We start from the raw sequence: 17595 nt of genomic DNA on the forward strand, positions 1-17595 counted from the left end.
AAATACCTTTTTTTTTTTTTTTTTTTTTTGTTTAATACCAAGGTCATCCTTATTCTAAAGCACTTCCATGCATAAATGACAGGTCTGTAAGGTGATTGGTTTCCCTCAGATGAATAATCCTTCACAGTTAGTGGAAATTAAGACATGCTAGCACTTCATGGGAAATGGCTGGTTTTTGCAAGGCTGGATGCCAAAGGATAACAATTATTCTATTACATCAGGGCATATTTTACTGCCAATAGGGATAGCTTTTTCAGATACTACTAAAAATCTAGTTCTATCATGTTTTTATATTTAAATATGTGCTTAAGCACTAGATTCAGGAAAATAGTTTATAACTAGGCTTTCTTTCAACACAACCCTCTCAAAAGTATTCTACATCAGATAGCCAGCTCTGTTTATTCATTACTATCAAATGCAATCCACTTTTTTATTTTGGTGCTTTTATTTTATATTCAAATGTCAAACCAAGCCTTTTTTAAAAATAGCAATTAGAATAAATCTGTCTTCATTAAATATTTTTGTGACATCAGCAGAAGAGAAACCCAGTTTGAGTGCTTTTGTTAAGTAAAAATACTCTTGGATTTTCAGGACAGCACAGATCTTTAGGACCAAGAGATTCAAAGGTCCGGAGTCTAAAAATGGATGCCAGCATTTGGAGCAATGAACTTATTGAGGTATGTTGTGATATTCTAACTCTTTGTTCCATCTTGAAACCTACTGTATGAATAGGAGTTATTTATTGCTTTACTCACAAGAAGGCTGAATATATAGCTGCTGTTAGAGTAAACTCAATGTTTCTGGGAATAATTTACCTTTGTGTCATTCAAAATACTCATTTAATTTGATAACCATCTGTACAATTTCTCTTAGTATTTCTCCAAGCATCTAGTTTTTTGGGGGAAAAAGAAAGAAAATCCTTTTGGAGAGCAATCATGATGGCCAATATTGGGAAGGGGAAAAGAAAGGAAACTTCTCACTACCAGTTTAGTTGCTTAGAGTGTTTAAAAAGTGGTGCTGATAGAGAGGGTTGAGTCATCAGTGTTTTCTTTAAAACATATGCTAGACGTCTCTGGCCTTTTACTGGTATTTTCTAATATGTCTTGAATGAAATATTATAACTGGTTAGCCTTGTAAAGCTTAGTTGCTATTGATGGTAAATGATGACTACAGACTTTATTATTCATTTATAGATGATACAGGCAGTGACTGAGAGAGGCTTTCATTTCATCTCCTGCAGGCATTTTCCTTTCTTGAGTAACTTTCTTTTTCAACTTATAGCAGCTGAAAACTATTTAGAGGCTAGCTTCATATCCTTTATGCTATTTTGCTTGGTTTTTTTCTTGCATCTCATCCAGCTTTTTATCATCATTGGAAATAAGAGGGCAAACAGTTTTTGGGCAGGAAATCTTCCTCCAGATGAAGAGCTGCATATGGATGCACCTGCAGAAAAAAGGATAGCATTCATTACACAAAAATACAAAGAGGGAAAATTCAGGAAAGCACCTTTTCCCTACAAAACCAAGGAACAGTTGAATAAGGTAATACTAGAATGAGTAAGCCCATACCATACCTTTTGTGTTCTATTGTATCTGTGTGCAATTTGGTCATCTTGTTAAACAGGTGAGAAATAAATTCAGAATCCTGAGTGACATTCTCACAGAGCTGAATAAGGGTTGTTTTGGAGCGTTTACTGGAGTCATTTCATGATTTCTTAGTTCCTAGTTTTTCCAGTTTGCTTGTAAAAGGTTATGGTACCTATATGGTGCCTGTAATATGTCTTCCAGAGCATTCAATGAATATGGTTCTTTATTTTTCTTCAAATGCACACTCTAGGGATGCAAATTTCCACTTCACTTCTTTAGATTCCTTCTTTATGTGTTTTTGATATCTTATATATGTCTGACATCTAACATTCCAGTACAGTAGCTGATTCAGTGTTATCGATGGTGAAAGTAGCTCATGCACAATTACATAGTAGCTTGTAGCTAACTGGAAATGAAACAAGCTAAAATTAATGTTGAAAAATGTGTGTTCACAGTGTTTCCTTTTACACAAATAACACAAATTCTTTACAGTTATAAAGTGGGAAATGGTAATTATAATTACCAATTTCTGTGTAATTTCTGATGTCCATTTGACTGACTTCTAATATCTGTTCATTTCAGTCATGATTGTTTAGGGTTTATGAATATAGAAGAGTCTAAATGCATATATTTTTACAATGCTAATGCATTCAATTGCATGAGTCAAATTGTCTCAAAGGGTGTGCAGAGATCGTGGGGAGGCAGTAACATTTGAAAGTTATTGTGGTTTGAAATAGAGAGGTCTCGTTTGTTCAGTGGTTATTGTGTTGAAAGGAAGTGTTATTTTTCCATACATTTTATAAGTTGTATGTTAGTTATACACATAAGAAGTTAAAATAAGGGCATATAAGAATAGTTGTCATTAAAACACTTCTAGCCAAAGTATAGAACCATCTCACTTGTATAGTTTGAATTTAGGTTTTCTGCATTTCGTTGGAATTGGGAAACATTTTTGGGCTTCATGGGGAACTCTTTATGTCTTTGCAAAATAAAATATTTGGATTGTTTTCTTTTTATTGGTAGCAACTGTGAGAGACTTTATTTAATATTCTAACTGTGGACCACAGAAAATAGCTCTGTGTTTTACAGGCTTGATTTTTCTGAAGTCTGTGTTTTTTGTTGGCTGAGGGGGAAGGGTGTCTGTCAATTAATCATTTAACTGCTGGGGAAAAAATATCAGATGTAATGGTCAAATTCTCTATAGAGACATAAAATTACCGTGTAATAAGGTGGTCATTGCCAAGTAATTCTAGAACTTTTACTGGATGGTCTGCCCTGTCATCTCGTGCCTGCTGGATGTTTATATGTCTATTAGAGCAGCTGAATTTTAGAGTAGTACTCTTCTTATGTTGAGTGACTTCTGCCTTAATCATTTCAGAAAAACTCATTCATTAACTAAGTGATTTAAATACATACTAAGTCAAAGAAATTGTTATGAAATAGATTGCTGTAATTGTGTAGCTACTCCTGGTTTTAAGGTTTTGGACCAACATTTTGAAAGGAAAAAAAAAGTTTTGTTATGTTTGTCTGTTTTTGTGTATACAAAAATTGAAAGGGGACTGATGTTTTAGGGTGCGGTGAGATCTTTAAATCTCAAGGAAGATGATCAAGTATGAAGATACTCTAAAGAATAGTTGCCTTATTGACTGTGACCATAGTTTTGAGAAACTACCCATGAATTTCAGTCTGTTTCCTAGTAATAGAGTTTAAGTATCAAATCTTGTTTGGTTGAACTTTTGAGGTCTGAAATAATAAGATTTTTTTCTTCAGTAGTTTGGTGTGTGAAGGAAAATGAGGGGGAATTTTTCATGTAAGTATCAACAAGCTTCCCCTCCAGTTGTATTAATTGATGTTATCCTTCCCAAGTGAAACTTGTGGCAGCAACATCTTGCAGGGTTTGGGTTGATGATGTTTTTGGGTTTTCTTTTTTTGTTGTTGCTGCTTTTTTCTAGATTCAGACCATACTTCATGATTCCTGCTACTTCTCAATGTTTATGGTCTTTGAAAATGCAGAGGAACTATGTTGAGGGTGAAAGGATTTGCATCTAAATTACATGTATTTGTTGCCAATAACTTTTAATTTAAACAGACGACTTATTTTCCTTCTCTGTGATAAGGCCCTGTGTGCTGCCGTAGTTAAACAAGATGTGCTAGAAACTCTGATGTTGCTGTTTAGTGGGGCTGATGCTATGTGTGCCACTGGAGACCCTGTTTACAGTACTCCATATTTACTAGCCAAGAAAGCTGGACAAAGACTGCAAATGGAATTCCTGTACCATAATAAGTTCTCAGGTAGGATATATTCTCTTTGTTTTGATCTTCTAATTTTATATTGAGCAAAAGGGAAGGAAGGAATTCAGAAGAAAAATTGGCATTGAGTTGAACAACAGTGGTACAGCAGAGGGGGAGTTGTGATGGCATTAACTGTATTTCAGCAGACAGCGTATGTAATTATGTACAAGTTACTTTTATTTTGCTCAGACGTAAAGTTTAGGACTTAAAAAAATAATAAAAAAGCCAGTGATAACTCATACCCTTATTTATAACACAGAAGAAAAATGTAATTTGTTCTGCCAATATTATCAGTTTTTTAACAGAAAAAAATGGGTATATACAGTTAACGTTGTATCTAAAGTATTTGTCTGGGGCATTGTTTTTTCTTAAAAATTGTTTAAATGGATATCTACCCCTACTGCACACAGACCTACCTGTTTTTTCACAAACTCTCCTCCCAAAATAAAACTCACCTTTTGAACCTGGAATATGATCTATCCCAGCAAACTATCTTTTTTTTCAGATCACAACTTCTGTTACAGCTTGGAGCACGTGATAAACTTTGGCCTTGAAAGTCAACAGTTCTGGTTGCTGTGTGTGACTGTTACGAGGCTCTTGAAAACAGAAGGCTATTCTTAAAAATAAATACATACATAAATTTTAGAGTAGGGCCGTACAGTATCTGAAGCAGTCTGGGAATGAAAGTTCACATGCAGATTTACACTGGAAAAAATAAGCCATGCTATTCTGCAGCCAGCATTGTGGACATACTCCTGGACCAACTTTCCGTTGTCTTGTGCTACTCTGCAAAGTAACGCTGCATAGTCTGAACAACAAAAGTTTTAGTGGGAAACGCAGGAACGATTTAGGGCTTCCTAGAGCAAACACGGCGCCTTAAGTTCTGCCTGAGCATTGCTCTGTCACAAGTGCCAGGCACTGGATCCTAGGATGTTGAGCTCAGTCACTGTGCAAACATGCAGCTATGGGTTTTTTTTTCTAGCTATGCTCTCAAGTGGTCCTAAGGCTATAGAGAGAAGTTTGCTTGTCTTGGCTCTGTCTTTTCTACTTAGAGCCTTCCAGCCAAGGCAGCATCACCATGTGCTGGTGCTAGTGTTTGTTCTTCTCTTCAGAGAAAGGCAGGTCGTTGCAGGTTGACAGCGATTCTCTGAATCGTTGTCTGTCTGCTGCCAGAGTTGGTGGTAAACTTCTAGATAAGCCCCCAAGAGAAACAATTCCCTTCTGTTGAAGTATGTTACATAAGGGATGAAAATAAAAGCTTAGTACACCAGAAAACCATATTTTAGATTACGTTGGCAAGCAGTGGTAGACAACGGCAATGTAACAAATGTGAACCAATGTGGGTTTTTTTTATTAGTATGTAAGAATTTTACTCTAATCGTAAAAATAAATCGGTAAGATGTATTTGTGCTGTAGTAAAGATATTACAGAGCAACTGCATATCTGCAGATATGCAGTTAGAAAGACCTGTGGAGAAAATGGTTATAACTGATAGAACTGAAGTTCTGTATGTTACTTACTCCTTTGTCTTTTAATAGACTTCCCAAACTATGATACTTGTTTTGAAAGTGGCTTCTCTGAAGATTCTTCACATTCCACCTTTCTTTGTGAATTCTTATACAAAGTTTCTTCCAATACTGCTAAGCTGCTTACAGAGAAGAAATTAAAAGAAGGTATTTCACTTTTACTTTATGCATTTGAATAAACATGAATATGTATTGTTTGGATTAATTTGGTTCTTTTTAACCTATTGCATTAATTTTCAAAAGATAAAATGTCTTTGACATGACATATCCTCTTTTGATTCGGTAGACCACTTTCAGATAAAGAAAATACTGATTGTCTTTACCGCTTTATTCGGTGGTTGACAGGGGGGAAAAAACTGAACTGCTGAAAAATTATTCAGTTAACAACAGTTATTGATAAATAAAAAACACTTAGAAACGTTTCTCACTTTAATTATATTTAGATGGATGCTACTAACTGCCAAAAAGTAGTTTCCATCTAAAATGATAACATTCCAGAAATCATTTAAAAGTATCACTGACTTCTTAGTAGGAGTCCAAATGGCTAACACCTAGGATATTTCTCAAGCTCACAAATTTTAAAAGTATTCTGAGTGGAAGTGAGCCCTTCCAACAACTTTACAACAAATTGAGCTTTATGGGGTGAAAATGTGTGTATATCACAGTAGATATACATGGTCGTCTGTGTATATCAGTCTTCCATGATTTTTTTTTTTTGAGAGAGATGTTTCAGATTTTTTTTTTCAGCTTTTTTTTCCTTTTTCTCCCCAGTTGTGTTACTATATTTTTATTCCATCTAAACAAACAAATGATGTGGATTTTTAAAATCTGGGCTGATTTATGGTTGAGTTTATTGTTCCTAAAATCTTGACATGGTATCCTGTGTCAGTATATACATATTTTTGTATGATTGTGTCCATATTCTTGTGGTGTATGCCTTTAAGATCCTTAGTGGAGATTAAAGCATGTTAAAGCACATAACTCCTATTTAAATATGCTTTTGAAGAATCTGTATGTTAGTGTGGGTCCAAATACTTGAAAGCATTGGATGATCAGCAGAACTAATGCCTGATCACAGGCATTTCCCAGTAACTTTGCAGTTGGCAACAAAGATACCTGTTGTGGCAGAGGACTGTTGCTGGACAGGACTTTCTTGAGGATTGTTCTGAAACCGCACTGAGATTATTCAGGAAAGAAAGGAATAATTGCAAACCTCACTACTACTTGCTCTAAGCGCAGACCTTGTCTTCTGTGCTGTGGGTATCTATATTCATTAAAAACCTTAAGGGGGGGGGGAAAAAAGACCCCACTAAAAAAGACCCCACTAAGAGAAGTAGAGAGCAGATACAAGGCAATACTACTGGTCTCTTCTAACACAGTGGTATGTTAGAAGTACAGTATAAGTTTGTAAATACCTGTATTTAGCTTAGCATTGCACTTACTACTTGGAGGAAGGTACAATAAATGGAAAGGAACCAGATTTCCCTTAGCTCAGGTTTTGGCCTCTCAAATTGTGATAGTGTCTTGTAGATCGTAAATGTTCTGCTGTTTGTTTTTTTGGGGGATTTTTTTTTTCGGGTGTGTGTTTGCTTTGTTTTTGCATTAATGTTGAATTACCTATATGTTTGTCAGGGCTGATGTTTCTGGGATGGGTGCTTTACAGATACATAGGAAGATAGGTTTCCCTGACCATTTGCAGTTTAAGAAGACAAATGACAAACGGAACAAGGGAGGAAGTGTAATAATAACATCCTTTCAACAACAAAAAAACCCTGCAATTTTGAATTAGAAACTGCTCTTGCCTGAGGGTTCTAATATATCTCAGACGTGTAAGAAGTAGTATGACAGAAGGGTTTTTTTTGCTATTTAAAGCAGAAACATGTAATCTTTTTTCCCTTCTGTATTGATTTTTTTTCCCTACATCAAGAACCTTTCTACTTTTATAAAATCTCATTAACATGAAGTAATATGGGATATGCATATCGCAGATTGTTGGGAATAGGTAGTAATATTTTTGTTTTTCCTTCTTACTGTCTTTAGAAAATAATTTGATGGTTAGAGTACTAATGTTTGAGAGATACAGTTTCAGTTCCCTCCTCTGCCTGCAAAGATTCAAATAAGAAGGTTACATTACCCAAAAAAGTGACCTAGCTGTTTAGTTCTAGAGAAAAGAAATAAGCTCTCCTGTTGAAGCAGTTCTGACTTTCTGTGAACTAACTGAGTTCTCACTGGGCCAGAGAGGGAGCACCATTCTCTAATTGGGGATTACAGCACTTGTCTAAATTTTGGGCCCTGTCCCAAAGCACATTGGGCTTTTGATCTACTGATTTTTATTTTTTTTTTTAATGCTGTTTGTGAAAAGGGCTGCAAGCCAGAATCCTATTAAGCTGTCTAACCATTAAACTAGAGTGAAGTTCTTCCTCAGTGTTACGAATCTCTGAGGCAGTTGTCAGCCTTGCCTTTAGAGCCAAGGGCTGAAAATTTAAGCACTGTTTGTTGTCACAGAAAACTGTTATCTCTTTGTGGGCTGAGCCCTAATGGTAAGAGGACACTCAAGAAATCATTCAGTGATGTGAATTGAACCCAGGTTTTATAACAACCAGGTGGAACACCTGGAAATACAGACCAGCTTTTCATTATGTGGGTTTCGGGTATTGCAGGAGAGAATAAGCCAACTTTGTGTGTAGTTCCCATTATAGCAGCATCAGTGGTTTCAGCAGGGGTGCATAACTTTTGAGGAAAGTTGTTGTTAATTATCAGCTGTTGATGATCAGCAGGAAGAGAGCTCAAACACTGGTGCTATTCTGATGCAATGGATCAAAAAGTAAAGGTTAGAGGTTTAGTGGCTCAGGTTTGATTTTTTTACCTCTGTGTTTAGTGTAAAAGGTTTTATGGAGCCCTGTTAAAAGTCTTGACATTCCAAAATCGTCCTTGAGAGTTGTAACAGTTTAATGAATATTGAAGCAGTGAGCTATTTTGTAGAATAGACTTTGGGGGATGGGAGGGGGAAAGCTGGGGGACAAAAACCCCTAAACAATCAAAACCTCCAAGTTTGATGCTCAACTCCTGTAAACCTATACATTTTCAAACCTTTTATCTTATGTATATTTTAGTATTTAAAATGTGTATTTAGACAGAATATAGATAGAACTAGATAGCAAGTAGCATGATAGAAATAAATACTAATAAAATAGTGCCGAGACATTTATAAAACTTGTATAAATCATATAGCAAATAACAGAAAAACTTATTGGATGAAATATCAGATAACATACTAAGTAAGTATTGGCTAACTACAACTGCAGTTTGGGTTTTTTTGTTTGATTTGTGTGGCTTTTTTTCCAGAACTGTTTTACCAAATTCTCACAAATACTTTACCAGAAAATTTGGAGCTGTATAGGAATTTTAAGACCGTAGAAGTAAAGAGAGTATTTTCTCTTAGGACCTGCTTCTCTGCAGTGGCGGTGATAGGTGCACCTAAAATTATATTCTAAGAACTAGATGTAAGCTAGAATGAATGCATTAATATTTTGAGTGGCAAATAGTCATTAATATGCTATGTCATGTGCTGTATTCATATTTTAGGTTCATAAGAGGGAGTAGACATTTGGTCTTAATTAAATATGCCAAATAATACTTTTAAGTTGCTCTGCAGATTTTATTCCTCCACCTTGTATTTTTTTTTTTAAAGTATAGATGGCAATTACTAGATACTCCAATATATCTAATTCAAAGTTATTTGAAGGTAGAATTCTTAACTACATAATTTAACCATGCTTAGCAACTGTAAATTCTTAAACATTGAAAGCACCCTACAAATGTTAGCATTTTGTAAACTACAGTGTTGCCAAATGAATTTACCCTTGCCAGGTATATATATGAATAGCAACAAGAGAGATCTCCAATTCATTCTAATGTGAACATGACATCCTGAAATGGCTATAGCTACTGCCTGTCTATGATGTATCCATTTATCTCCCCCAGTATACAGGAATAAATTCTGTACAATTTCATTACTATCTGACACTTGGGCGTGCAGTGGGAGAGAATTGAGCTCAACCACTGATGTACCTAGAAAGGGTTGTCCTATTAGTTTTTCTGTTCTTCGGTTTGTCATCCTCTACTGTTTTGGTAGTGTATTTTTTTTTTTTTAAATTAATCATGTTAAATAATACAACTTCTAATAGTGTTTTCCTTGTGTTTTCTAGTAGTGTGCAATGGATACAAGTTCTGGCATGAATAACATTTTTTCTAGACTATTTGAAAGGCTGAAATCGTTTTCCTTGATCTTGTGACAGTGAGTGGACACCCAAGTGTTACCAAACGATGGAAGACATTGACTTGGTTTTGGCCTCTAGTTCCAGTAACTTGAAATAAAGAGTAGCCCTTTTTTGCTACTGCATATCATGATTCACTCACTCATTTTGCTATCTGCTCTTGTCAGAATATATTGTTCTTGTAGCTTTCAGTGTTTCTAACCTTGTAGTGTGTTTTCTTTCTTAACTCTCTTCTGCTAAACATGTAACGTGGTATTGGGTACCAGCTTCCCCCATCAAGTTCCACAGCAAGTGAAGTTAAAGCCCTATACAATGGTAAAGTTAACTTATGAAGCGCTTTAATATACTCATAAAGTAAAAATAAGTGTGTTATATTTGAAATACTCTTTTCTTAAATTACCATGTGCTGGAGTTTCTATAGGTTAAATAGTATCAACACAGACATTGAATTCCTGGCCCACTGAAGTCAATGAGACTGAGATTTCATCATAAATGTATTACTGTTACAACAGAGCTATGCATCCTGTGAGGCAACTTCTATAGGAAGAGGTAGTTTTTATTATTATGCCAACTGACTTTTCTATTATTTCTTTAATCACAGATTGCAACAAAAGGTGGTGCACTTTGGAAAGTGGCTTTCTGAGCTACTATGAAAATGATAAAACTACCACTCCTAATGGTATGATTGACATCAATGAAGTTATCTGTCTTGTAATGCACAAGTCAGACTTCTTTTTAAATAGAGGGTAGGTTCCCAAATTAATATTTCAATAAACAAATTCAGGTATATCAAAGATTTTATTCTGGGTTTTCAGAGCAGTTCATTTGTTCCTGAATTTTGAACATGCAATTTAGAAAAAAAGCTGAATTGTTTTATGTTGACTTAAAGAAATAAGTGGTAAGTGGTATTTGGGGATTTCTTTTTTTTTTAATAGTGATATAATGAAAATGTTAGGGCAATTTAAAAAGGCAGTGTAAATTAGATACATCTTTCTTATTAAAACTGTAATGCATATTCTCAGTGCTTAAAAGGTTACATGATGATAAATTGAACAATTAATACTCACTTTTCTTTCTGGGATTGAACTCTGCCTTAAGCCAAAACTCTTGCTTTGTTTCTTCCTGATAATAATGCAGCAGATTAGAGTTGAGTTCACCCTTTCTGGGATTGACCTCTGCCTTAAGCCAAAACTCTTGCTTTGTTTCTTCCTGATAATAATGCAGCAGATTAGAGTTCTCCACAATGCTTTCTGTTTTGGTCACAGATCTATTGGTCTTTGAAACCCATTCTTTGTTCTGCAGTTGAGGACAACAGTGTAACTGTTGAACATTGTGTTAGTTTGAAGATAACTTTTTTTGTGGTCTTGTTTTTCTTTTATAACTCTCTCACATCCCATTTGTACGTTAAAAACATCACGTGGAGATTCACCTAAATCTGAGTTGCACCCCAGTGACACTTGATTTCTTTAGGGCAGCATTTTTGTTTAAACTATACTTTGGATCTGTCTAACAAACTCCGTAACACTTCCTTTTAAATTTCTTTGTGTGTGTGTGTATGTAAAATAACAAGATCTTTCTACAGTATAATCCTGTAATGCTTGTAGTTACAAAGCAAAAGTGTCTGCAAAGAAAACGGGCTATTCAGTAAGCTTCTGGAAAAGATAACGGGAAGAAAGGATGTTAGCTACTACAGAGATAAAGGGCATGCAGAAAGGAGAAATCCTGAAACATGGTGATGCCTCAACATGCTATAAAATACAGTGGAGATGGCCTTCACTATTGTGCAGTAGCATAGCTTTGTGGTATCCAGAAAAAAGAAAAATATCATTTTCTTCTTCTGTCATCAAATCTAACCTATTGCTTGCTACATCTCCAAATGGTTCCACTCCAGGATAATACCTAAATTAAAAACATGTTGGCTGAATACTTCACTTTTAGGGAATGACTAACCTCCTGCTGTGCTTTACCTGCAATTGGGTAGTTTTTTGAGAAACTTTCCCTAAATTTGATATTTCATGTAGTGAAACTATCGGTCCTTAAAATGCCTATTCTATTAGTCAGAATTAAGTATTTACATATAATTTTCAAAGTGGTTATTGAAAATGAGAGAACTGACTCATGTTCAGTTCTCCAGATTTAGACAAATCTCAACTCCAGCATTGAAAGGAAAAAGCATACTCCCATCTATTTGGATTTTAGGGAGAGGTCACAGACGAAATCATACTATAAATTGGGGAGCCATAATTTAAAGTTAGAGACTGACCCTAAGTTCAACAGGATATTTACTTTCCAAATTCCACCCCAATTTCAACTGGTATGCTTTTTCTTCTTTTACTATCTTTATTTTTTGTCAGTTAAAAATGGAAAAACAGGGTCCATCTGTTTAAATAATGATATACCTTAAAAAAAAAAAACAAACCAAAACCAACAAACAAGACCCCCCCAAAAAAAACTTTTAAGAACTTGAGCTACAGCAGCTTCAAAGGGTAGTCATAAACACGACAAAATCAAACTCTTCTTGGTGGTGGTAGGTGATACAAGGAGTGGCAGTGACCATGCATTTCACCCTAGGCGGTTCAGGCTGGATGATAGGAAAAGCCTCTTCATTAGAAGGGTGGTGGACAACAAGAACAAGTTGCTGAGAGAAATAGTAGTCTCCATCCTCAAAGGTTTTCAAGGCTTTTCATTGCTGTTCTGATCTATGGTTAGTGATAATCCTGCTTTGAGCAGGAGATTAGACCAAGTGACACCTAAAAGCCCCTTTGAACCAACATTTCTATGATTCTGTGGTAACTTGTTTACAACTTCCCATTCAATGAGTTGGTCTGCTTATATTAAACCTAAACAAAATGTTTTGAATGAATCACAAAAACATACTTGCTGAAATCACATGAACTTGCAAAAGCAAAAAAAATTCCTCTGTGAATTTTAATGACTATATGTAAACATTTTTATTAATTTCAGAATTACTGAAAAAACTATTATGCAGTAGCCTCTGAACACGTATTATTGACCTGAAAAGCACTTTGATCATGTTGTGTTATAAAATACTCTGTTATTAGCTGGGTTGTAGTTGTAAGATTGGAGGAGAAATGCAAATGGATTCCATTCTATAGGTATGAAATAATGAAAAAATAGAGCGAGAAGTGGGACTCGTGTGTGTCTGCTGTTACGAAGGCTAAATACAGCTGCCTTTTTCCTCTTGCTTGCTTTAGGGACATATTTACCTTTGAAATCTACTTAATGTCAGAACGTGTTTTTCTATTTGGAGCTGAAACTGCATATTCACAAAGAAAATGGACTTGGGCAATAGCTAAGGTAATACTGATAATTATCTTTTCCAGTTAGGCCAGGAGCCTTTGCACGAAGAATAAAGTGTCATTGTTAGCTTAAAATCCTCTGAGAAGCCATTGTTGATGAATACTGATCTATCTCACGTGTAAAGGTTTCTTGTGCAGCAGCAAGAAATAACTTCTGTGATTTAATGTTTGAAACAAGAGAATAAAATAAAATGGAAAAGGAATTGAAGTAACATTTTAATGCCGACCTTAAGAATATATTAAAGGTGCTCTAGTATAAAGACATACACTATACGAATTTATTTCAGTTAAGTTGTTTATGGTTGCAATTCTATTATTTTATTTGCTGAAACAGAATTCATAAAGCAGTACCGTATTTTATACAGTACCAAATGCTAATAGTCACATTACTAATTACATCAATTGTAGTTTAAAAAACAAAAATGTTTGAATTGTAGAGTATGAATGGAACAAATGTTATACTTGATTTTATAATTTATATTTAGTGTATATATGGGTTTATCAATGATAAATCTGAAAGTCTTACTTTTTTACTGTGGCTTTCATCCTTGAATCTTATAGATTTGCAATATCTTGATTTGTTTTTTTTTAGGGGAAGAGGGTTTTTTTTCTTCATCTGACTCACCCCATTTTCTTTGGTAGCATTTTGTTCCCCCTGTGGCTGAATGCTTATTAGAGAGAGACTGTGACCTGATCGGCCAGCTGTACTACAAAGATTGCCATAACCTGGATCAGTGGAGAAAAGGCTGGTTTGCTATAGAGAAGTCGAGCCTTTATTTTTGTCTTGAAATGGAGAATGCTGAAGAAGATTCCATATATCTAAGGAGGTTGCAAGAACTAAGTAAGAATTTTGCTTAACATCTAGAATTCAGGAAATACTCTATAGAATTAATTCATTGTTAAGGACATTTCTGTTAAATTTTAAAGTCAGGAACAGTAGGGAACTCGGTAACTATTCCTTTGCATGAGCCAGCTGCTCTCCCAACTGTCATCTAAATATGGAGTTGGTAAAGTTCTGTCCTGGATTTTTTTCCCTGCTTAGTGGCACACGCTAGAGAGATTTTGCACAGCTTCATAATGAGAGAAGACAATTTTTGCTCCAGTTGCAGCAGTATCTTTCTTACAAGAGTACAGAATTGAATAATAATATATGACCTTTGGGGATTATTGTCTCATATTTTTGACAGGGCAGAAATACTCACTACAGAACGTGTTCTTGAGATGATTGACATGCCTAGTTTTAAAATACTCAAATGAACTGGAAAAATTATAATTCTCTTGGAAAACTATTTCACAGATTAATAGCTTTTCTTTTTTCCTGATACTAAAAATATTCTTTGCTCAGTATCATGACGTGGAAAGATAAGACTATTTATACAAATGGTCTTCTATGACCAATTTTATATCATTGTCTGTAATTATGCTCTGAATCCTCTTTAAGCATATCTGCCCTACTTGTTTTTATATTGAACAAGGCAATATGTTATGCAGGAAAGTAAAAATAATTTGAGATTTTATATTAAAGTAACATAGAGAAGATAATTCAGCTCTTTATTGATGATCCTCTTTGCAAATGCTGTCAGATTATGGACTGTTTTGCAGGAACTTGCCTAAATGCCGTTGGGCTTTCTACAGTTTATTTACTGCCACCTTACCTTTGCTGTGAATAACGCCGTGAAGGTGGTTTTTAATCAGGAATATTTTTATGCCTCTAGCTGTCTTTTAACTTGTGAATACTTTTTGATCTTGATTCAGAATTAAAAGGTTAGGCAGTAGAACTGTTTCTGATATTAGTTTTGATAATGCAACTGTAATTGCTCCTACCCTAATCACATGAGCATCCAAAATCTGTGTATGTCTCAAGTATAGAAATGAAACACACATTTAGCTTTTGGTTGAAAATAATTTTTGCTTGGGTTTTGATTTTTAAATATTAGTTGTATAACAGAGTTGTATTTCTTGGAAATTTTGTATATCCCTACTCCTGTCTTTTCTTTGTTTTCTGGTTTCCCCAAAATAATCTGCTCCACTATTAAGACTGAATTGTATAACTGAAACTTGCCAAATAATGAATCATTAGTGGAAGTATAGTCACTTACCTTCTTGGTATTTGACTCAGTAAACGTAAATGAGGCCAGGAGTATGTGTGATACAAAAACATCATATAACATGCAACAGAGTATGTTTGTTGAGCTTCATTGACATTCAGGACTTTACTGACTCTGGGAATTAGTTAAGATGTGGATTATATGAGAGACCTAAACTTTGAAAGAATGAACTTTCAGAATTTTGAATTAGTAAACAGGTTACACTTAATTTACCGTTTTTAGTGTAGTGCACAGCGTAGTTTTGTAAGCACTGTTACTGGAAACTATCCAGATGTATTTTCTGTATTATGTATAATGCAGGTGTTTTGCAGGGTGCTTTTTTTAGCAGGAATAGCATAAGGCAACATAAAGAAGGGTGGAAGTGATCTTCACAGTACAATGTATAACTCACGTTATGTTATTGTAAATATCTGCAGCCATTAGAGTGCAAGTAACTTAATGGATTCTGAAATCCAGCTTACTTCTGAATCACTGTCATCTAAAACTTGTATTTACAAGTTTAATTTTAATATAATAAAACACTGTAGCATGTTTTAACATTAAAAATTACCTGTTCTAACCTTTCTTTATAATTTTCTGTATTAATTTTTCGTGTAAATGTGAGTGTATTGTGGCATTTTGTGGAGTTTTGTTTCTATTATCAGCAGCATTCTTTATTTGAAATGTTTAAGAATTACATGCTCCTTTTGTCATTTTGAAGATCATTTTGAAAAAACATGTCTATATGTGCATGTATGTGCTTGTCTATATATATATGTGTCTGTGTAGATCATATGAATGTGTATGTGTTTTGTTTTCAGCAATCAGTAGTGTCATGCAAAACGGAGAGAAAATAGACGTTCTGCTGCTCGTTGAAAAAGGAAGGTAAGGTTCCCATCTGAATAAAGCTTTGATCTGCTTTCATATTGATGTCTTCGAATTCTGGCTGATCAGTCATGGAGCTTTTTCACTTGTGGTTGCTAGAGAGAGAGTAAATATGCAGACTTCTTAAAGGAGGGAAAGTCTTTGTGTATTAATTACGTTTTATGTCTGTGTCAGGAAATGCTAACAAGTACTGCTTAATTAAAAGCAGTTTTCCCACTGAGGAAATTATTCCCAGTCAGATTAGTCTGCCAATAACGGTTTCTTCAAAAGGACTTAACTTCTTTTACCCTGTAAAGAAAGAGTACCTCTTTGGAGCATTTACCACTTACTTCTCAATTTTTTAATCACCCTTATGTCCCAGAATTCTGTGTCTCAATCTGTGTAGGTCAGGATTGAGAGGGTATGTATGAGTCCCCTGGTTAGTCTTACTGTATTGTCTGATCTCAGTTAGCAACATACTAGCTAGAAAAAAAGATACTTGTGAAGCAAACATGATCCACGTCTGCTTCCAAAGTAGGTAATATTCTGCTGAGATGACTCTGTCAAATATAGTGATATGAGAGGTTGAAACTTGAAGTGAGGTAGGGTATTTCTGCCTCATATATGGGTACAAATTTAAAGAGAAAAGTAAAATTATTGAAAATAATTCTTATTCTGTAATAGGTTGGGTTTTTTTTATTTCAATGATAGATTATTGGTATAAGAAGTGGTGCAGTGTTTACACAGTCTTCTGAACAGCCAATAATAGATTAATAAAGGGAGGTTGTTTTTATCTTTGTTGGGGAAACAAAAAAAAACCCCACAGATACCTTTGACATCTATTCAGAGTTGGAGAAACTTGTTGGAGAAACTGATTGTAACTTGTGTGTTCTGAATTTTAACTCTTCCTAAGATGCTGTTTAAGTTCCAGAATTCAGTAAGGTGATGCAGATCAGAAACAAACCCTTTTTCCTGTTGTTTTTTTTTCGAAGAAGCATATTGAAAGATTCAGTGTTAAGTAAGCTGTGTAGACCAACCAGGGAACCAGAGGTATCCTATTCAAGGTGCAGTCCAATAGATGAATACAAACTGTGCATCTAATTTCATAGATATCAGCACTGAGCAAAACTTCTAGCTCCAAGTCAGCTTTTATTATTTCTTTCATTATAATATTTCTGTCAAGTGAGGGTAGGTTTTCCCTGAACTGCTTTAATAGTTTAATGGAAATTCTGAACTATTTGAAAATAATTTCAATAGGGGCACTGGCTGATTTACAGTGGCCATGAGTATGTTTAATTTTTCGTCTCTGAAGTCTGCCATAAAGAATTTAATTGCATAGTGTTCACATTATCTTAACCATTAAAAACCATATGGTTATATAAGCTTTGGCATAGTGATTCTTACTTAGGATATTACTCCAGAAGTATCCAGGTGTTCAGCACAGTTGCATGATATTGCATCTTGCAGTGATCAGAAATGTAATGTGTGTGTGTGTGTGTAGAAAATGATTAAATATAAAATCACCTTTATCTTTAGACTCAATTATTGTAAATGGAAACAAAACCAGCAATCCTCCTTCTGCCCCTCCAAACTCTAATGTTGTGGTTTAACCTGGCAGGCAGCTAAACACCACACAGCCGTTC

The 17595-nt window shown here is 34.9% G+C and overlaps 1 protein-coding gene across 1 annotated transcript in view; it reads left to right on the top strand.

The window, feature by feature from the left end:
• ARAP2 (ArfGAP with RhoGAP domain, ankyrin repeat and PH domain 2) overlaps positions 1-17595 on the top strand; it is a 130051-nt gene that overhangs the window by 54855 nt on the left and 57601 nt on the right. The window contains exons 11-18 of the mRNA XM_009275152.1: positions 592-677; positions 1359-1541; positions 3704-3878; positions 5417-5551; positions 10283-10427; positions 12897-12999; positions 13644-13842; positions 15910-15973. Of these exons, the coding sequence (XP_009273427.1) occupies positions 592-677; positions 1359-1541; positions 3704-3878; positions 5417-5551; positions 10283-10427; positions 12897-12999; positions 13644-13842; positions 15910-15973 (1090 nt within the window). The remainder of the gene's footprint in view (positions 1-591; positions 678-1358; positions 1542-3703; positions 3879-5416; positions 5552-10282; positions 10428-12896; positions 13000-13643; positions 13843-15909; positions 15974-17595) is intronic.

Source organism: Aptenodytes forsteri, unplaced genomic scaffold (assembly GCF_000699145.1).
Source record: "Aptenodytes forsteri isolate BGI_AS27 unplaced genomic scaffold, ASM69914v1 Scaffold305, whole genome shotgun sequence".
NCBI classification, from domain to species: Eukaryota; Metazoa; Chordata; class Aves; order Sphenisciformes; family Spheniscidae; genus Aptenodytes; species Aptenodytes forsteri.